At 38.0% G+C, this 22,556-nt stretch overlaps 1 protein-coding gene across 1 annotated transcript; it reads left to right on the top strand.

Annotated features, from left to right (window-relative positions):
- Positions 1-1,069: 1,069 nt before the first annotated feature.
- Positions 1,070-15,658, top strand: LOC121954779 (exportin-5). The gene is made up of 33 exons (XM_042502475.1): positions 1,070-1,284; positions 1,822-1,943; positions 2,625-2,697; positions 2,818-2,955; positions 3,508-3,690; positions 4,155-4,181; positions 4,278-4,463; positions 5,721-5,797; positions 5,941-5,985; positions 6,110-6,200; positions 6,343-6,426; positions 6,558-6,683; positions 6,761-6,851; positions 6,935-7,063; positions 7,345-7,460; positions 7,566-7,721; positions 7,929-7,970; positions 8,058-8,147; positions 8,275-8,474; positions 8,557-8,659; positions 8,938-9,119; positions 10,051-10,151; positions 10,242-10,338; positions 10,426-10,562; positions 10,715-10,812; positions 10,923-10,969; positions 11,842-11,948; positions 12,947-13,006; positions 13,104-13,198; positions 13,282-13,389; positions 14,236-14,373; positions 14,788-14,952; positions 15,200-15,658. The coding sequence occupies exons 1-33, from the start codon at positions 1,183-1,185 to the stop codon at positions 15,344-15,346; spliced, it is 3,663 nt and encodes a 1,220-aa protein (XP_042358409.1). The 5' UTR covers positions 1,070-1,182; the 3' UTR covers positions 15,347-15,658.
- The last annotated feature ends 6,898 nt before the right edge of the window (positions 15,659-22,556 follow it).

Here is a 22,556-nt window from a genome sequence, read left to right as displayed (position 1 = left end):
TAACACTTTACACCCAGCTGGAGGAAATAAAAGTTAATTTTCACTGACGTTTTCTCCACGTCGACTTTATATAGGTGGGCAAGATAATACCTGTTAGAAAATGTGCTTACATTACAAGAAAGGATCAACCTGAGTTGAATCGGACCTATGTAAGAGGTCTCACTCTGCTCGTATTTCACGAGTTGAAAACTACAGTTGGAGTGGGCGGAGTTATGGCAAGCAGCCTGTGGTAAAATAATTTAATACATCCAGAATATTCAGATCCTTCATAAAATAAATAAGTAGATAAATAATAATAATCTAAAAATGTTACAGTATGTATATTCTCGAAAATGTAGCCTACTTAAAGGTAAGGCAAGGAAGCTTTATTTGTATAGCACATTTCATACAACAGGGCAATTCAAAGTGCTTTACAGAGCAATAAAAAACATAATGTATATATGTTTACAATAAAAGAGTAAAGAAATGAAAGACAGAACAGTTGGAAAAGGTCTATGAAAGAGAGCTGGAGGTAAAAATCACTGAAACATGGGAAGACAACTGCGAAAATGCAAAGAAAATTTTGTTTGTAATAGAACAAAAGCACAGAACATACTCTGCTGGACATCTGATAAGGCCCCTGGACTTTCTGGTTGACCTAATCTAATCATGGAGTACAGTTCATTGGACTTCCTAACATGTATAACACATTCTAAAGCAAATAGTTTTCATAAAACATGGCAACCCTTTTTGAGATACGTTGATGTAAACCTGCTTGCTATATGAACAAGAGCCTTTGTACAGGATATATTGACTGTTTTGATAAAAAAATTATCTGATGCTTGAAATCTGTGAGGGGAAGAAATGGAAAATCTGCTAGATTATTGCGGCTACCTGCCTATTATTGACTGATATGTGTATTTGTATGACCATTTATTTCATAAGGTCGTATGGAAGTCAAACGTTTTGGGGCTTTTTTTTTGTATTAGTGATTGCTCTGTTTATATAGACGATCTTCAGAGAAATGGCGCTCCGACTACAAGTCCCAGATTCCCCATTCAACGGCGAGCCGGAGGTTCAGATAGCACATTTTGTGCACGTTGGTACCTCCCTGAGTGCACGCAACCTACTGTCGTGCAGGTGTTTTGCATAAGGAAGCTCCTCGCTTTCGCTTTAACAGTGTGCCAGACGCTACCTGAAGTCATGGCTGACCAGGTGGCCGCCATGTGTGATCAGCTTATCAAAGCTGTGAATGTGATGATGGATGCAGAAACGGGCCAAATTTACCGACTGGAGGCCCTGAAGGTAGCATCGCTATGTGTTGCTAGCTAGCTGCTAACTAGCTCAGCTTGTCATTAATGTAGCGGTTGAGAAAGTAGAAACAAGTATCTGCGTGACGTTAGATAAATAAAAAGTCAGTTTCTATCAGGCGGACTAGTAGTGTTAGTAACAGCATTGCTTAGGCAGTTCGTTTACGTATGTTATTGTTAGTTAAATTTGCAATAATGATGCTTTGCGAGCTAACCGGTATGTCATGATTATCACCTCACCACCACATCCACTGTGGACTCATTCATTCATAGTGCTGGTGACATATGCTTTAATACTGGTCGTCCTGCGGAGCTCGATTTAACAAGTCCAGTTAACTTGAGCCTAGCTTGAATGTCTTCTTGATATGTTAGCTTTATGCTATTTTCAAGTATTTTAATACTGCTGAGACATATGTTGCTGCAGCCTCTTAACACATGACACGTATTGGGCTATGTTAAGTCAAGTATTATTTTTTTTTAAATTCTGTTTATCTTGGTGTCTGTTATAACAAGCTTTTATTTTCCCCAACAGTTTTGCGAAGAGTTTAAAGAGACGAGCTCCTTCTGTGTCCCATGTGGCTTACAGTTGGCCGACAAAGCCCAGCCTGCTGTAGTGAGACACTTTGGTTTGCAAATCCTGGAGCACGTCATCAAGTGAGTGTAACACAGAAATCAGTTAGGGGATTTTCTGTATTTATCAGAGGAGGGGGTGACTGGGGTGTGACTTTTTTTTTTTTTTTTTACCCTCCCTGGTGCTGCATGTATTTTTCCTTGAGCCTCGCTGACTTGGGGAAAATGCATGACCCTCCCTTCATCATAAATTAGTTGCTGGATTTTAAAACGCACCCTCTGATGTTTGAAAGTCAAAAGATTAAGACAGACTCTTGGAGTTGAAAATCAAAGCCTTGTCCTGCATGCTGGTTAGTTAGTGCACTACAAATGCTTTATTTTTGGCCAAACTTTAATTGATACTTGTAAAATAAAGTAATTTTGATGAAATATCCCTTTTTTAAGCTTAGATTTGGTTATGTTTTTTTAAGTGCCTCATAGTGTGTTTAATACTGTGGAAAATTTGAAAATCTAACAATAATTTCTGTATTTACTTTTTTGGGCTGTGATTAATGTGGTAACTTTGGCAAGTTTTACAGAAAACATGCAAAAATTGGCAGTAAAATAAATACAAAATACAACCATTTAGCATTTTAGCCTCCCCCTTTTTGCACCACACTGTATATGTCTGTGTGTGTGTGTGTGTGTGTGTGTGTGTGTGTGTGTGTGTGTGTGTAAAACACAATAAAAGCTGCATGTTACACAGCAAGCTTATTTTTCTTGCAGGTTCAGATGGAACAACATGCAACAACAAGAGAAAGTACATTTGAAGGAGTGTGCCATGCAGCTATTATCAAATGTAAGTGTGAAAATAGTGCACTGTTAAACAACATAAACATCTGTCTTGTGGGTCAAATAAAACTTGTCTTACTCTCACAGTTATAAACACTTTTATGACACCTGTTTTGGGTCATATCAGGGCACTCGCGCTATCCTGGAGGAGGAGAGCCACATCAAAGACGCCCTGTCACGAATCATAGTGGAAATGATAAAGAGAGAGTGGCCTCAACATTGGCCAGATATGCTGAAAGAGATGGAGGCTCTCACTAGCCACGGGGTGAGTAACTTACATAATGCAGGAAGCAGTACTTTACTGCATATCAGATGTGTTCTTTGCTAGCTTGCATGCAATATGATATCAATTATGTAATAACTTGCATGCAAATAAGTTCCAGTGAAGATTAGTCATGTTCATTTTCATGTGGGGTCATCATGTCAGCTTGGCCACTGTTAGATATTACAGGGTTTCCACGGATCCTTAAAAAGTCTTAAAAGGAATTGAATTCATTAATCTAAAAATAACAAATGTTGGTTCAGGGTTCAGGTTTATTTTTTTTTTTTTTTTCAGTTTTGGTCAATTTAAAATTGGTATTTAAATTTAATCCTGAGTGGCATTAAAGAGGTCTTTAAAAGTATTAAATTTAATTTGCCTTAAGCTGTAGGGACCCGGTATTAGCAATAGTGCAACAACTATGAACCTAACTTATTCCACTTAAGTGAAAACTATATTCCTAAAAGATGCAGCCCTTAAATCCTTTGCTAATGAATTTTTAATTGTCTAATGTAAGTAAATAAAGTAAAAGCAAAAATTCTCTTTTGCCTTTCACAGGAGGCACAGACGGAGCTGGTGATGTTGATCCTGTTGAGGCTGGCGGAGGATGTGATTACTTTCCAGACATTGCCCACCCAGCGACGCAGAGACATCCAGCAGACACTCACCCAAAACATGGAAAGCATCTTCAGCTTCATGATGGCCATTTTGCATGTTAATGTCGAGGACTACCGGAAACTGGTCAGTGGGGTCTTAACTTTTATCGTGTAGAAACACCGCCCCCCTCCCATCCCATCGCTCTCACTGACTGCCACCACTTAAACACTATAAAAGCATTTATCTAGCAACATTACATTAATGCATAGTGCATTGACTCTGTTTGCAATATTTGCATGAGGCATGGTACCCCTACTTTTCAGCAACATATATTTGCAATATTTGAACGCTGAATGGTGTACCTTACTCTTAAATTTAGGGTTTTTATTTAACTTATTCTAATTTTTTTATTGTTTTGCATGAAGGCATACCTCAAATCACTGTGATTTCACTTTGCATGTGACGCTAATCCTCTTGAATTCTTGAATAAGTAGCATTAAGATTCATTTCTAAGAATAATCTTAAATTCTTATCTATTGATACATTCTTATTTATGTTGCTCAAAGAAAAGTGACTATAATATTTGCTTGATTTTTCTTTGAATCCAGAAAGGGTCACCTGGACATGAACTGCAGGTGAGAAAACATGCATCTCTGCTCTTAACTTAGTTCCTTATGAACTTTATCACTTTGATTACTTACTTTCTCTCCTCCTTCATTTTCCACACACAGGCCAGAGCTCACTGTCGAGTCGCTGTGGTTACGCTGAATACACTCGCAGGTTACATAGACTGGGTGTCTCTGGTGCACATCACCTCTGGAAACTGTCATCTCCTGGAGATGTTGTGTTTGTTGCTGAGTGAACCGGAGCTGCAGCTGGAGGCAGCAGAGTGTCTGCTCATCGCCATCAGCCGTAAGGTGAGTCACACCAGTGGTGATGGTTAAGCTGTAATGCTTGCCCGATGACTGTAAAGCGATTATTATTTCAGACCCATTTTTTTTTGCTGTTTTTCATTAAGTTACTACAGGACAATATTGTAAAAACATCTTACCAGAGTTGAACGGAATTTGTGGAAGTTGGGCTGTGGGTCGTGGAAAGAAGAATTGCAGATTCAGAGCAATAGTGCCACCGTGTGGCGAGTTATAACTTGCTTATTTTAAGACATAACCCCTGAACCAAGATGTGTTGAAGAGAGTCTTTTTCTTTTCATTCCTAGAAGGGCTGCAATTAAAGATTATTTTCATTGTCAGTGTATAATTTTCTCAATTTTTTTGAGCTATAATATCATAAAATGGTGAAATATGTTGATCAGTGTATCCCAAAGCCCAAGATAAAGTCTACAAATGTCTTTTTTTCCCCACAACCTAATGATATTCACTCTACTGTAATAAAGAAGTGAGGAAACTAGAAAATTTTCACATGTATGAAGATGGAGTTAGAGAATTTTTTATCATTGTCTTTAAAAATAGTTATCTATTATATTATATTTACTATTATCGAATTAGTTTTAGATTCAATTTATAATTGACAACTAATCGATTAATCGTTGCAGCTCTAATTCCTAAACAAACCCATCAATTTTGAAATGTTTCTTTTCTTGACGCCTACCGATTTCATCAACAAAATCGATCAATTGGACGTATTGATGAGCTTCAGAAGTGTTGAACTGATTGTATGATTTGCAGATATAATTATCGTAGACGTATCTTATTTGACATAGATTTCCCTGACTCTTAAATGCATCATGCAGTTGTAACCACATTTGAAAAACTTGCACAAATCTACTCCGAGATCCTGTAAAATCTGATTGAAAATCATTTAGACGGTGCTGTGGCTATATAATAATTTAAATGGCTTTAAGTCATGAGTGAGACTCTGACATTTTGTTGATCACCCCTGTGCAATTCCTTATGTTCTCATTATGTATCCTCCAAAATCCACCATCAGCCAATCACCATAACAGTCCTTTTCACTGTGTGTTAAAGATGCTGATACAGATGCAGATTTTGATATAGTAAAATAACTCATTTAAAGGATCTTGCAAGTCAGTCGGAGGAGTTATATAGGAATATGAACCAGCCTAATCATTGCCTATTGTATGCTTGGCTACATCATAGAAAGTTGACATTAACAATATTTAGTCATGTGTAATCAATTGTGACATTCTGCTGCAGGGCAAGCTGGAGGATAGGAAGCCTTTCATGCTGCTGTTTGATGATGTGGCCATCCACTACATCCTTTCTGCAGCTCAGTGAGTTCAACTGCTTCTCTCCACCATCCCATGATTTACAGGCTTTAACCTGCCTTTGCCACTGCTATAAATGTTGTGTGTGTGTGTGTGTGTGTGTGTGCGTGCGTGCATGCGTGCGTGTGTGTGTGTGCATGGTGTCACAGGTCAGCAGATGGACTGGCAATATGTAAGAAATCCTCTGATTCACAGTAAGTAATGTGACACATCTGACTACTGGGAAGCACAAGGACAGATCTAAGTCATAAAACACACAGAAGTAAGTTTATTCAGTACATCTGGCAGTGAATAATGGTCCTGTGTGTGTACCTGCAGAGCGGTGGAGGTGGTGGAGCGGCGCTACATCTTCCTGAAGAGGTTGTGTCAGGTCCTGTGTGCTCTGGGAGGCCAGCTCTGCTCATTAGTGGTGAGTTTGTCTTAATTTGACCACAGATTAATTCTTCTGTTTACATGGTCTTTCTTCTGGGTTTAGTCCACATGTTGTGTAAGATCACAGAAGCATGTTTTAGTAGTTTAACACTTGCATTTGTGTTTTGTTGTCTCCACAGGGTTCAGATGTGGAGGTTGAGGTACCTGCAAATCTCAGCAAGTACATGGAAGCACTTTTAGCCTTCACTACACATTCCAGTCAGGTGAGATAGCAAGCATTCATTGGCGGACTTCACTTTAAAGCTTTCACCTCTAAATCTTTTTGTTAAAGGCTACATATGAATTCTTAAGCTTTTTGTTTTTTTTAATCTTAATTGTGACTTTTTTTCTGCAGTTTTTAAAGTCGTCCACTCTGCCTACATGGGGAGCTTTGTTCAGACATGAGGCTTTATCGAAGGATGCGGTTGTTGTGGAGATGGCCATCAAATACCTCAGAGCGTCTATGACCAACCTCGTCAAGGTGAGACACTGATCTCAGTGCTACCAATTCCATATATTGAATTTGAACAGGTGTAAAGGTACTGTCTTTCTCTCCAGACTGGATTTCCATCTAGAGATGATAACCCAAGTTGCGAGTACTCCCGTGTGGACTTTGACAGCGATGAGGACTTCAACACGTTCTTTAATTGTAAGTATTACAGCCTAACTTTACTTAAGATAAGAAGTCTTTATTTTATGATGTGTTTCACAGTGTATGTTCATGCTTCACAGCTTTTAGAGCGCAGCAGGGAGAGGTGGTGAGGTGTGCGTGTCGCATGGTCCCTCTGGAGGCTTTCCAGATAGCAGCAGAGTGGTTACAGTATCAGATCACCAGCCCTATTGATACCGGGGCTACAACATGTAAGTGTCTGTCTTTATTCTTCACATGTGATGGGGAGGATTTTTCTGTAAATTTGTCATGGGTTTGGTTAATTTAACATGTAAAATATGCAGCAATATGGAACTAAACTTGGGCTTATAGAGACTCCTGGTAGGTTAGATTTATTAGAGCAATCCAGCCTGCCAGTGCGTATGCATAGGCAAAATAATAGTTTTTGAACTTTTGCTGACCATTTATTTGATGTTGATGGTCATGAATTCTCACATGCAGCAAATTAACTTCCCTCTCTGCACCTCACTAGCTAAGGCTGCTGAGGGCCTGTGCTCCCTCCTGTCTCCATCAGTGGTCCACTGGGATGCGATGACCGTCTTCATGGAGTGCATGGTTGCACAGATCTTCAAAAATCTGGAGGAGGAGGTAACAGGATCAGTTTTAAGAAATGGCACAAAATTGCGTGAGAAAAATGATGTTGATTGTGATGATGTGATGTTTGCCCCCCTCCCTCCGCCTCTCACTGTGTAGAAGTTGCCCATAGATCAGAGCATGGAGTTGCTGCAGGCTGTGCTGAACTACGACACCAAAGACCCGCTCATCCTGTCTTGTGTGCTCACCAACGTCTCCGCACTCTTCCCATTTGTTGTACATAGACCGCACTTTCTGCCACAGGTCCTCTACAAGGTCAGCTGAGTCATCATTGGCTACTACATGTTACTGATGTGTATTTTCTAGAAGCATATAGAGACGTCATTACCTGTAGCAATTTAGCCAACAAAATGATCTGTGTCTGTATATGAATATATGACTGGAAGTGGACGTGGTTTAAACCAGAAGTCATATTAAATTTTTAAATTGCTGTTCAAACAAATAATTTGTTTGTCCCTGCAGCTCTTTAAAGCCATCACATTTGAGGTTGATCAGGACAATAAGGTGAGGTGCTTTCACAAATAACAAATATCAGCACCTCATTATTTGTGTCCAAGACCAAAAATTAAATTATCCAACTTACGTCTCCAGGCACCTCGGACTCGAGCTGTAAAGAATGTGAGGAGGCACGCCTGTTCTTCCATCATCAAAATCTGCCGGGATTACCCACAGATCATCTTGGTAAATGTCCATGTATCCCAACAGCATGACATAGATTGTACTTTCTGTTAACTGATTGATTTTACATGTACCTGAAGAACAGTGAGCTTATTGGGCAATTCACACAATATCTTTTTTCCCTCTTCAGCCTTGTTTTGAGATGTTTTACAATCACGTGAAGAAGCTGTTCTCAAGCGACGCCACGCTCACTCACATGGAGAAATGTTCGCTGATGGAAGCTCTGGTGCTCATCAGTAACCAGTTCAAAGACTTTGCAAAGCAGAAGGCTTTTCTGGACGAACTGATGGCTTCAGTGGTTGCAGAATGGACCTCAGATGACACGAGACTGTGTGTTTGATTTCTATTTCCCACATGATGCCTTTTACTGTCATGACAGATAGTTGACTGTCATTTCTTCTTTGTGTTGCAGTGTGCTGTGGGACCCCGCCGTGTTCCTGTCCTTTGTTGGGGCTGATCAGGTGGTCACTGAGCAAAGTAAAGATAAAGATACAGCGGGTCTCAACAGGGGACGGGTGAGTGTGAAGGTGTAAATGTTAGTATGTGAGCTCCAGTGACTGCAGAACGTCTGTCACTTGTTTTTTAGAGAGGTTGTAGACAGTTGAGATCATGATAGCGCATCATTGGTTTTATACACATATTTTTTTTATTTTGGTCTAAAACTGGTGAACTGACCAACAAAGCAACATTGTAATCCTCAGAGCCATGTCATTATTATTTCTAGAAATTGCTCGTAGCTAGCTGTAATAATGCAACAATTATTTATCTGTTTATCTTTCTTATTTTTCTCTAGTTGAGTTTCTGCTTGTATGCCATGTTGGGGGTGGTGAAGCGAGCACGCTGGCCTGCAGATCTGGAGGAAGCCAAAGCTGGTGGCTTCGTGGTGGGCTACACTCCCACCGGAGCTCCCATCTACAGAAACCCCTTCACCGCCCAATTTCTGGTCTTGCTGCCCAACGTGCTGGCTCTAATCAGGTACGTCTGTTACCTTAGTTATTCAGATGTGGGTTATTTGTGTAAAGTTAATAGATGTCTAACAGTGGGGATTTTTACATGCACACTAATATTCCACAATTATAATAAAGGTAACAATATTCAAAATTTGATGCAGGTCATGTAAATAACATATTTGTGTCACATATGACAAATTAGGCCTGTTTCCTGAATGTAGCATTTACCAATTAAGACGTGAGTTTTGCCAGTATTAGTTGAGTTTTAGCAGCATTGTTTTAGCATGTATACAGCATGTATGGAATATGTCTTTCAGTCGGGGGATTTACTGCAGTTTGCAAAGGTTGGGCAATAGATGCTTGCCCAAAAGAAAAGACCACATTACTGGTTGGAAGGAGAAACACACTTTGTTTTAAATGAAGACTTGAAAATCAACAGGTTTTTGGATATGCGCATATGATATTCGTATTATTACACAGTTAAAATGCACAAATTGAAGGGAATGACAGATTGCATTTTACTGGAATTGTATTCATGCGATTTCTTGTGACAAATGAATTGAATTTCATTTAGAAAACAGAATTAATATCGCAACACTAACCTTTTAGGAAGGTTGAAGGAATGAAAGAGGGAGGCTTTGTTCATTTGGTCACTATCAGTGAAACTTTGAAAAAATGCTATTTTGATTTAAAGAAGCAAAATGGCCTAAGCAGCTGCAGCCATTTTACTTTTCTATATTTTGACATGATAAACGGCACCTTAGGGCATATTAATTCGAGTAGCATGTCTGCATTTAGACACGTTAGTGGAATATTCATTTTCATTAACCATGTAAACAGCTTAGTAGGGATATTTCCTTTTGAAATAATGACAAAACACTGAATATTTTGTGCATGTAAACACTGTAATTATACCATTTTTCTGACCATTTTGTTTTCTTTACTCCTCACCGCAGGACTCACAACAGTCTGTTCTTACCCGAGAACGTGGCTCGTCTGAGTGAGTCTTTCACCAGGGCTCATGAAGTGATGGACGCAGAGAAAAATGTGGTTCTTGGTAAGACGAGCTCTCTGCTTTTTTTTCCGTTAGTAGCCGTCATCAGAATAAACTTTCTTTCTCATGTTTCTCATCATGTGCTTCTTTCAGGTCTTTCTCAGCATCTTCTGGATATTTACGACTCTCCCGTGTATCGAACAGACCTGGAGCGAATGCAAGGATTTTTCACCACATTGTATGACAACTGGTGAGAAATTTCCCCCACACTTTTATTTTGTACTGTTTATTCTTCACATGCTTTTGACAATTAAACTCTGCCTTCTTACCTCTGTAGCTTCCACGTCCTGGGAAATGCAGGTCTGTCCCTGCAGCAGGAGTTCTACACCATTGAGAGGTTGGCGGAAGAAATCGCCAGCTCTGCTTTTGTCTCCCTCGACCACGTGCCTGACCACAGACTTCGACCCATGATTCATATCCTTATTTGCTTCATTTGATTTTTTTTTTATTTCCCTGCTGTAGTCAGTGGTTTGACATCCATAGGTGTAAAAGATCCTTTTCCAACACTTGCTGAAATTTGATACTTTGTGCTTTGTGTTAACATGGAATTTCCTTAACAAGTGCACGTGTGTTTCTGAGGCAGTTGGTGATATCGTGTCCTCCAGATTACTACAACAGTCTTCTCTGCCCCCTGCTGGGACCTCTGTTCGCATACATGCTGCAGGTCAGATCTCCACATTCTGTAACAATTATTATCAATTTCACCATCAGACACATTTCATTTACTCAGTCACTGTGGTTTTTTCATGGCCGCACTTTTGTTGCATATGACAGAGACTCAACGTCAAGTGGCAGGTCATCAACCAGAGGACCTCTGCCAAGTGAGTTGTGGGAAAGTGTTTGTATCTGTGTGTGTTTTTGTGTATATATCAAGAACCTGGAAATCATGTATTTAAAAAAAACGGGTAGTTTTTTTACATCCTCAGATGGGATGGCTATGGTTTGGTCAAAATGGAGGCTGCTGAACGCTGAATGCAAAAATACTTTTTTTCTTCTTACTTGAAGTGCTTTTTATCAATCAACAGATTGTTTTTGTAAAGATGTCCTCCTTCTCTTGAATATAATGGAACTAGATGGCACTCTGTTTGTGAAAATCTGGTCATGATTTATGGAAAGAACATTGTTGTTTGAGTTTTTCAAATGTTTTTTTTTTTTTGGCACTTGGAGCACCCCAAGCAGAGTACCATCTAGTTATATGAAACCTGTAGATACATGAAAACATAGTTCCTTTGAATCTTCATTCAGTTAAAAGAAGCTAAGAGCTCTTCTCAAATCACTTTGAAGTCTCTGTTTCATGGAAATGTAACTTATACAAAATGCGGGGGAAAAAACTGAGAAATTGTGGCTGTTTAACAGTAAAAGCACTCAAATACTGGCATATCATCAATAACAAAAAAACTTAAAAACAAAAATAAGTAACAGAAATGTCAGTAATGCTCCATTATTTGACTCTGACCTGTTAGCATCTAAACTGCAGTTTACAATTGCCCTTTACAGGGGCAGGCACAATGGACTGACTAAAATGCACATTTTTTGAATGAGACCATGTCCTGCAACAGGAGATTGTGGACGTTTGTGTCACAGTTTCAGTCTTGGTTTCAGACCCATTACACCTCACTGTCTGTTTAATACTTGGACGAAACAGGAAACAGGATATGTGGACTTACTGGTAACCTGTGTGTTGTGTTTGTAGTGGTGAGGATGAGGAAGAGGTGGTGTGTCAGGAGAGCCAGGTGACGCAGGAGATGTTGGAGGAGCAGCTGGTGCGCCTGCTCACCAGGGAGGTGCTGGATCTTCTCAGTAAGTCTCAGCATCTCTTAAACTTCTACCATTTCCATTTCCATACAAGTTTAAAAAACAGATGGTGGTGTTACAAAGAAATAAAAGTGACTTATAATATGACAACACAGAAAGGTAAAACATCTCAAGAATGCACAATTAATTTAACAATCATTTATTACCTGAAAATTATACGAACAGATTGTTGTGAAATAAACTGGAGCGTAAGGATTTAACAGTGAAAGAAGTGTACTAACTTGCATTGCAATGAGCACTATGTGCCAGCGGCTTTGCATTTGTCAGCATAATTATTGATTAACAATAAAAGTTTTATTACAATGATGTTACACTTGTTTTATGATAGCAATATAATGTCCCTATCTAAACTCGCAGTAAAACGAAGCGTGAAGTGAAGCTCAGGGCTTAATTCCTTAATACTGCTAATGCACTTCAGTCATGTGGTAATGTTGTATTTGTGCCAGTTACACAAGCTAAAAACGGTTTCAGAAGGCATCATGAAAGTGAAAAAATCAGCCATAATTCCTGGATAGAGCTGAAACTCTACAAACTATGGCAGATAAGACGGTGTTTGTTCCAATAGGATTTGTCTTGGGTGACTTACAACCTCTTGCCTGGATTTAATGTCATTTACCCAAACTGTGCACTCCCAAACTAAAATAACCAAGATATTGGAAGGGTGATTTTTGATGTTACATATTGAGAGGGTACTAAGAAATATGGGGTGTACCTGATTGGCGTTTACTCATAACACACCCACTCACACTCTCAGGTCATATTCAGTTTGATCTCTCTTCAACTTGATCTGTCACACTAAACTTTTGTACATAATGATTTTATATACTGTAAATTTGTCTTGTTAATTTAACTAATCTGTTTTAACACTGTTGTTTTTAACTCTGTCTTGTAAGGTGTCTTTGAGTGTTTTGAAAGGGGCCTACAAGTACAATGTTTTATTATTTTTATTATTTTGGACTCTAATAGTCTTCCTCCTCTTCTAGCTGTGAGCTGCGTCTCCAGGAAAGGGCCTGAACCAGCAGCAAATAAGGAGGAAATAGATGGTGAGAGTCAAATTTAAAACATCTATTAATGTGTTGATATTGTTTGTTTTTATACTGACGAGTGTCTCATCTTTTTGCTTGAAATGCACTCTCATAGAGGAAGACATGATGATGGATTCGGTGCAGACAGCGGCTGCTGCTCAGCCCACAGAGGAGCTGACGGAGTTGGGAAAATGCCTGATGAAACATGAGGTCAGCTGTGACATCCAGAGAGCAGCATGGTCACTCATGAAAAGCTGTATGTAAACTTCATGATTCTCTGTTTCTTTGTCCAGAACATCTACATGAACATGTTGACCCTCTCCTTCACCTCTCTGTCATGGAAGGACACCACTAACTGTCACCGCACTGCCTCCATGGTCTGCTGGACACTCCTGCGGCAGGTAGCACACTCAATGCAAAAGATGTGTAATTGTACACAGAAGTCCTGCTTTGATGTAGGAATCATGGTTCAGTGTTAGTTCAGTACATCGGTAAAAAACACACGCATAAGGATCAGCGTCTTTTTATTTGTTCTGGACAAACATTAGTGCAAAGGCAGGCAAAATCCTCCTGCTGAGGTCTGAGGTCAAATTTCACCTGCTGGCAACTTTGGTAAACTATTTTAATTTTAATAAAAATAGGGAATCTTTCAAACACTATTACACTACAAGAAAACTGTGAACACTTTCCCAAAAGATGACAAGTTACAACATGCTTTAAAACTGAAAAGCATCCCTCATGATATGAAACTGAAAATACTAAAGAAACAGGGTAAAAAAATCAAACCTGTGCATTAGGAGGACCATTACTCCCATCTCTGCCTTGGCTATAATTAAACATTTAAAGCATCCAAATATTTATCATCCTAGTAATGGGCACATATTGGTGATGCTGTTGAATGTGCGTTAGCAATTTGGATGTGTCTCCATTCACATTCCCTAGAGTGGAGCAACGCCGACACACAGTGCTCATTTCATGCACGCATGTCTCTCCAGTGCTGTTAACGCTGACAGGGAAGAATCAAACAAAAGATCTGCACACTATTAAAAGCTCCTGGTAAATTGTAATTGTGCAACGTTTCATATATTGTACTTTTAGCTTTGTGGTGTCAGGGTTTTATACTTCATTGAATGTTTCAGTTGTTTCTCATTCATTGTCTGTGACTTGAAAGGTGGCTGTAAAAAGTATCTTCAATTTACACACATTTCTAACGTTTTTCCTCCCACATCCATTATGTGTTTGTGCAGGTCGTAGCGGGTAATCTTCTTCCCGAGGCGGTCACATGGTTCTTTACCAGTGTTCTTCGGGGCCTTCAGGTTCACGGGCAGCATGAGGTCTGCAACTCAACCCTCTCTCAGCTGGCAATGCTCATCTATGAAAATCTGGTGAGGCTGAAGGGAATGTTCTGTCATATCTGCTCTTTGCTGTTCAGTTTTTCCTGTGAGAGTAAAAAAGTCACCCAAGAACTGCAACATACTGTATTTTAGCTTGTTTTGTCTATAACATGTTTGGAAATAGTAAGTAATGACTGAGACGATGTCTTCAGATCGAATGTTTTATCTAAATTATAGCCCAAAATTCAATTATGTTCAGTTTACTGTCATAAATGACAATGGGAAGCATAAAATCCTCATATTTGGGAAGCTGGGATCTGTGATTATAATGGGAATGTTGCATGAAAAAAAACAGATTTTATAGTCATATAGTTCTGTTTTTTTTAGAGGCATAACAGAAGTTGCTGTCTGTTCCTGGGCATGCGTCTCTTTTAATGTCCTCACCTGTCTGTCCATCTCTCACAGCGACCTCGCTACGTAGAGCTGAGAGCCGTGATGACCCAGATCCCAAACATCAGCATGGAGGCTCTGGACCAGTACGACCACAGGCTCATGGACCCCAACGCCCAGAAGATGGGAGACAAGAAGAGGAAAGACCAGTTTAAGAAGCTCATAGCAGGAACTGTTGGGGTAATGCCACGTTTAGTCACTAGAGAGCAGTGCTGCTCTGTAATATCCCACTGTAGCAGCTCATGAGAGGTGACCACAGACACCAAGTCATTACTCAGCGGTGTGATTCTGGCCGTACTGTTAAATCTTCTGCACTTGGCAGCAAAAAAAAAAAGTGCAGCAGCTCAACAGGGCTGTACAGTCTAATGAAATTCTTTCTGGTAGATCTCGGATAGCTCTGTTTAACCTCTCCCCTCTCTGCCAACAGAAAGCTCTGTGCCAGCAGTTCAGGAAGGAGGTTCATATCCGGAATCTTCCATCGCTCTTTAAAAAGCCGAAGCCAGACAACGATGTTGTGAACAGTGAACCGTTGGGCCTGGCGGCGCTCTTCTCCCCGGAGAATGATACCCTGTAGGATTGCACAGCGGTTCTAATGGACTAAGTACTGACTGAGTTATGTGTACAAACCAGGGTTTCCCTCAGCGTCCTCCAGCTGGGACTCTACCGAACATAACTGTCAACACTTCAATCTTTGATTCCAAGCCTCTTTGTGCCATAGCAATACTCATAAGTAACACCTTTCTACAAGCCATTTGTGCGGAAAAAGTCTCACACAGCAAAGTTTAAATCTTGTTGCACACTTCCTCTCCATTCCCTTGCTCATACTAATTAGTTAGATCTTTATTTCAAAAATGCCAAATAAAATGGGAGAATTAAAAATAAATACAAGTAAGAAAAACGCACCAGAATGCCCATCGGACCTTTTTAGTAAACAACATAAGTATTTAATGTTAGAGAAGGAGTAGGAGGAAAATAATACTTATCAAGTCCTATCTCCTTTTTTCAATTTTATATTAAAAAAAAAAATTAAACTTGAATATTCCCAATTTCTACCCTAAAATTTACCATACAGACCTCAAACAACTCAAACTGAAATTAAGACAAAACAAGGGCAGATCATTCTGAATAAGCACACACACAAAAGAACAAAGAAAACATCAAAACAGAACACAAATTCACATTATCAAAAGCAACCCACCTATCTTGTAAAAAAAAGGAGGTATATGAGCTATGGGAAGTACTGCTAACTGTTTCAGATTAAAGAACGGTCTGTGTCCGATTGTGTTAAGAGACGATCTTAAAATTGCAGACAAACCATAAATATTTGCTCTGCAGCAGAAGCTTTATGGAGACACATCACTATCTTGAAACAGGACAATTCTGTTTTCTGTAGTTTTTCAAAAATAATGGGCAGTGTTTGCCCATTGCCCAGCGTCGTGCACATGAAGTACGTCAGCTTTAAGAGACGAGGGATTCAAACCGAGAGCCCAGCTGTGGTTTCATTGGCACTGAATGAGTTCAAAACAAGCAAAGCCAGTTTAGACAAAAGCGGCAGGAGTGGCCTGTTAGGAGGGATTGTGTGTGTTTGTGTGTGTTTGTGACGAGGCGGAGGTTAGTGCTGGCAGATATGTTGTGAGACCACACTGCTGCTGTACATTCTGGCTCAAGAAGAAGAAAAACCCTTGGAAACATCATGGTACTTTATTTGCCGTAATTTCTTTGACTGAACAAGCTGGACCGCAGTCTGGTTCTGGAGGATGTGCTCAAGGTACCTCAGGTGCGACGTTCCCCAACACGGGGTGAAGATGCTTTATGGAAACAAACCATAAGAAAGGGGGAAAAAAAAGCAGCTGGATTGTGTTTTCACGAATGGTTATTGTAGATATATATATGAACAAGATTTTTCTAGTTTGCCGATGTTACACAGTAGTTGGTTTAGGCAAGTTTGTATTTTGCCACTCAGCAGAATATCAGCAGAACTCACTGTACACAGCCCGAGAACTGTTTTAAACTGCGTATTTAATGCATATCTGACTACAAAACAAATAATGCAGCCACATTTTGTGCCAAAACACTCACAGTAGACCTGTTGGACAAACTTGATCAGACAAAGATGTTTGAGAAGCAAAACCTAAAAATGTTAAAGGGTGGACTCAACGACAAATGTGTAGCTTAATCCAAGTCTTTATGTCGTTTCAAGCTGTTCAGTTGGTGATGAATTTCTGTTGTTTTTTGTGTTTGTACTGTTTTCTCTCCAGCCATGAGGAAAAAATGAACCAGCACTACATTCCCCCCATTGTTCAAGAGATTGTTTTAAAGCAGAATTTAATGGATGTGTTGTGCTCATAAGGAGCTACCTGTCATGGTCGAGTGATTTGTTTTTGTGTTTTATAGATTCAGACATAAATTAATGGGAGTTGTTTGGGCTTCCAGTGAGCCCCCTTTACATGCGTATAGACCAATTTCAGCTAATTACTGAAAACAGGTTCACATCATACTCGCCTAGAAATAGGAACATTTATGATGCTTGACTTTCCAATGAATTCTTTTCCCTGTCTTTGTGCTGACTGATTGTTCACATGTGGCCATTTTTGAAAATGCTCGTTCAACACTAAAATGTTATGTACAGAGGAGAAAATAGGCTTTTTAAAAGTGTAGTGTGGTTTATATTATGTTGTTTTTAAATAAAAACAAAAATTGGATCTTGATTTCAGTGTATCTCTAATTTCATCTTTTGATCTTTATTATTTAGAATAAAGTGAAAAGTAGTTCAACTTTTGAAAAAGGTTGTTTCTTAAGTAACTACAAATGACGTGAATTATTTGTTTTATTTTGCATATCAATCATTTTTGACATTTTGCAAAATGACGGACATGGGTACATAGTTGTAAATACAAAATTGACTAAGATAAAATTCTAAAAAAAAAAACTAATATGGAAAAGTAATTTATTTTAAATAAATCATACCCTCAAAAAAGCATTAACCTATGTTTTGTTTTCCTGTAACCATTTTTTTAGTTAGTTTGGTACTATGTTATTACAATGTTAAGCAATCTCAACAGTGATACAATGGGTTTTTTTTGTAAAAAAAAGTCTTTTAAATGTCTTATTTTGAACGAATTATAAATATATATGATATACTGATGATTCCATGAGCTGCCCAGTTTATAAATTACGTACATTATTTCAACAGAATTCAAAACTGTGAAGTACACCTACATATTTCAGACATGAGCCCAATACAGCCCTATTAAGGTAATAACTCCTTTTATCTTTCCATAATGTTACTTTATCATGCGTGCACAAAGAACATATTTCCATTATCTCATGTTCTCCTCATGATGTCATGTTACCACAATTTTTTTTTAAAAACAACCACAGAAACCTACACATTTGGAAATTTGGATTTATTTCTGTACCAAATTCGGTCTGTTCTGTAAATGTTTGATACCTGCCACTGGTGGTGAAAAATGATGCTGATTCCTGTGTGTCCCAAACCTCAATGTAAACATTACTAGTGTGACTTTTAAGGGTATATATCATTAAAAAAAATACTGAATTAGTAGTGAGCAAGAGAGAGACTTTGGGGGCGCAGTTCAGACTGCTGGTCGGTTGGGGGCGGTATTGTACCATTTGCACTGTGCCAGCTGCCGTAAAGAAGCGCAATGAAGAAGAACCGTGTTTGCTCATGGCTGTTGAATGTTTACTGTCTGCAGCTGGTATGTATTTCGTTATTATAACATGAATTGGAAATTATTAAATGAATGCATATAAGTTTAATATTCATGAACAAAAGATTGCCCTTGTACAATCTCGCACAACAAACCTAAAAGTTTAAAGGTCGGTAAGAAAACACCGGAAACAGTAACGTTAGCTTTAGCAAAGCTTTTTTTTTTAGCTTAAAAACAAATTCGTTGAAGAGATAAATATTTTGTAATTTGTCGCAGTTATGTTACTCTTTGTGCTTATGTGCTGCTGTCGCTACTACAATATTTTAGTTACTTATTGTACTATTTTTGACCGTTTTATTACGTTACTTCACTACATGTCAGAGTGAAATACTGTGGCGTTACTTTTTACATAGCTATATTTACAAGTTAATTATTTCAAAACTGAATAGTTTTGCATGCAAAATCAGATTGTAAATTTTGATTGATACATTTACTTTGTTGATAATGCTGTAGTATTTTTATTGAAGTAATACTTTAGTCTTTTACCTGTAATTGTGTGTGTGGTATTGTTACACATACCCGTGTAATAGGCTACTTTTCCCCCCAGCTGCTCTTATGCAGTGACCTGTCATTGTTGTTTACTGTCAACAATCCTGACAAAGTCCTTAAATTTAGTTAGCTACATGAGTTATTCGTCTGCTTGTTTCTGCAATTAATTGAAACCAAACCATGGTTATTGAAACAGTAAAATACAGAGTATTTTTAATGGTAGCACCTTCATATAATGAAGATTTTTTACCTCATGAACAGTACAGTGTCTATCAATGTGTGTTTGTCTGTGACACCATATTTTGTATTTCTGGAAACTGTACTTTCTACAAGAATTTTTTCAACAATCAGCTGCACTTTTTAAAAACTTAAGGGAATATTCATCAACATATACAGGTCAAACAGTGAGACGCTAGAGAGGACAAAGAGTTACATTACAAGTGAACAACAAAAGAAAATCGAAAAGGTTTTTGTAATTGCAGGTTCTGTAAAGAGGCTTATTCAAGGATGATGTTAGATATTTCTATCTTTAAACAATATTTGTATACCCGTATGTTAATATAAAGTGCTGTTAGCTGCTGTAATTTAGAACTGGTCCATTAACTGATTAGTTGTTTGACAGAAAATGATTCTGCGGCCATTTTAATAACCAATTAATCATTTAGTGTTTATCAAGCAAAATTAAAAATGCAAAACCTTCTTCGGTTTTAGCTTTTCAGATGTGAGGCTTTGTTGGCTAAATCTTTCCTATATCCTTAATTATTTTAACATTATAAACTATTCACATATTAATTAAGAAAATCATCCCTAGAGTTATGAGCATAATCATTAGTTTCAGCCATATTGTGATTATTCCTCCTGTCCATACTGGTCATGAAGAGATACCTTCCAAGCACACAAAAACAAACAGAAACTTGCACCCACCTTCAGTATTCTGTCTCCCACCCACGCTACACAATGCGTCAGGATTCTGGATAACAAATGCTTTCAAGTGCAACAAAGGAATATTTTGAATTTTTAACATGAAAAACATCCAAAGAATATACTCTGTAATTGCTTCCTTTCCAGTAATCCCCATTTCTTCCTGTGTCTTGCAGAGCCCACTGCCCATCCAGCAGCACCATGCTTCTCCTGCTTTGCCCACCGCTGCTGCCTGGCTCTTCTCATCAGCGTGACTCTGCAAATTTGAGCTCAGGACGTTACTCGACATTTGAATGCAACTAACATAGAACCCACAGAATATTACGTGATACAATTTACAAAGACACAAGTCAAAAATCTAGCCAGAATAGATGAAAACAGACCCTTTTTTGTTGTATGTACAACAACTGTCAATTCATAATCCAAACAATCCTTCAGAAACTTGTTAAACTTGCTGTCGCTCAAATTTGAATTCAGTGATTAAAACTAGACAAGATGTAAATCTGAGTTGTTAATCTTATCTGATGCTTATTCCCATTCATTTTAGAGGCTGTGATATTTACACATTTCTTGTAACCTTTCTCAAGAGTGATGTGTGTTACTGGGAGGTACAGAAATTGGCAGCTCAGAAAGAAATCAAGATCCTAAATTACAAAATAAGAACTCTAAAAAAAAAAATTAAAAACGCTACCTAAAAATGTATTCACCATCCCTTGATTTTAGCATATTTGTTTTGAACATAACCAGTGGAAGAATTGTTTTTTAAAGATGTATTTTTCTTTTTCTTTTTTTATTTTTTTTTTATTTTTTGCTTAATTAAAAGCCATTTATATCAGATATCTTTAAATTGTTAGGACAAATGTAAAACAAAATAACTGACTGGATAATGAATTCAATTTAATATTAGAGGTCCCTTTTGGCAGCAGTCACAGGCTTGATTGCATAGGGATGAATCTGCGGTTTTACCATGCGTCTGCTCAAGCACTATTAAAAGTTGCATTTGGGAGTAAATGGCCATTTTCAAGTCTTGACACAAATTTTTAAACATATTGACATCTAAACTGTCTTTTGGCTTAATGTTTGGGGTTGTTGTCTTGTTAAAAAATAATGTATTACAGACTGAAGCAGGCCTCCATCCAGTATCTGCATTCCACTGCATTTATTTGACCCTCTACCTTCACGAGCCCTGAGGGCCTGCTGCAGAGAAGCATCCTCACAGCGTGACGCTGCAACCAGCAGGCTTCATAGCATGGATAGTTTTCTTCTGTTAATGTGCAGAGTTTAGCTTACTCCAAATATTACATTATGTAAGTATGATGATTTTGTAGCCTGTTAAAACGTCAGTGTAGGCCTTGTGGTGGCCTGCCGCATAAGTGCCCTTTTCACACAGATTCAAATTTTTTTTGAGGACGGTCTGCTCAAGACAGATACAGCAGTGCTATTAAATATCCATATTTCAAGTGATATCAAATGTCCTGGGAATTTTGTTATATCATTCCCCCCACTGATACTTTCAGTAGCCTTGTTATGTAATGTTTTAGAATATTCCTCTGGCTTCATTTTATATTTTTCCATTAAATGCTCTTGCCTGCTGCTGGATTGTAAGCAGTGCTGGAAAGTAACTAAGTACATTTACTCAAGTTCTGTTTTTAAGTGCAAAATTGAGGTACTCATACTTAATACTACCATTTTCATTTTATGCTACTTTACACCTCTACTGCTTTAAATTTGGGGGGTAAATATTGTACTTTTTCCTCTGCTGCATTTATTTGAGAGCTTAAGTTAACTGTGGATGTATGTTGTTAATGAAAAATATAAATCAACTAATAAATTATGATGTATTATTTTAAGATACCACATAAGATATAGATACCCAGAAGTTAATAAAATAAATAAATAAGTTCTGCCTTAACCAGCTGCAACACTAAAGTAATGAATGCATCAATAATCCTAATCCAGTAATATATTCATTTAAAATGGCCATCCCTTGTATAGAGAGTACTTTTACTTTTGGTACTTTAAGTATATTTTGAAGCCAGTACTTTTGTACTTTCAACTAAGTAAAATTTTGAATGCTAGACTCTAACTTGTAAGAGAGTATTTCTACATGTTGGTATTTATACTTAAGTAAAATCACTTGATCACACACAGGTGTCCTTCATTCATCTTAATTATTTGGCTTCAGAAAAACATTTGCCAACACCTCTTATGTAAATAAAAGAGAGTAGACACCTGTGATTTTTCTATCCGTATATTTATAACTATATTTTGATATTAAAGTGTGGAATTTTATTTTTGAAATGAGGTTTAAAAATATAGGGTTATGAAACAATGATATTATTGTTGCGAATGTAGTATTTTATTTTATTTCAGCCTTAAAATGATTATTCCCATTAAATTTAGGCTTGTATTGGGCTGACAAAAATGAACAATCATGCTGTCTTAATGATCAAATGAGGTCACACCTGCGTTTAATGATGTATTTTCATGTGATTATTGTTCATGTTGCCTGAAAAAAAGTTCACTGGTCGCCGAAACGTTGCTGTATTTCTCTTAATTACTAAATAAGACCTATTCCCAAACTTTTAACTTTGTGTATTTTATTTTTTCACTCGTGCGAAACGGAAGTTCGGACATTCATAT

The sequence above is a fragment of the Plectropomus leopardus genome, chromosome 15 (genome assembly GCF_008729295.1).
Source record: "Plectropomus leopardus isolate mb chromosome 15, YSFRI_Pleo_2.0, whole genome shotgun sequence".
Classification (NCBI taxonomy): Eukaryota; Metazoa; Chordata; class Actinopteri; order Perciformes; family Serranidae; genus Plectropomus; species Plectropomus leopardus.
The sequence above is the reverse complement of the archived record's forward strand: the minus strand, read 5'-3'. Positions and strand labels throughout refer to the sequence as shown.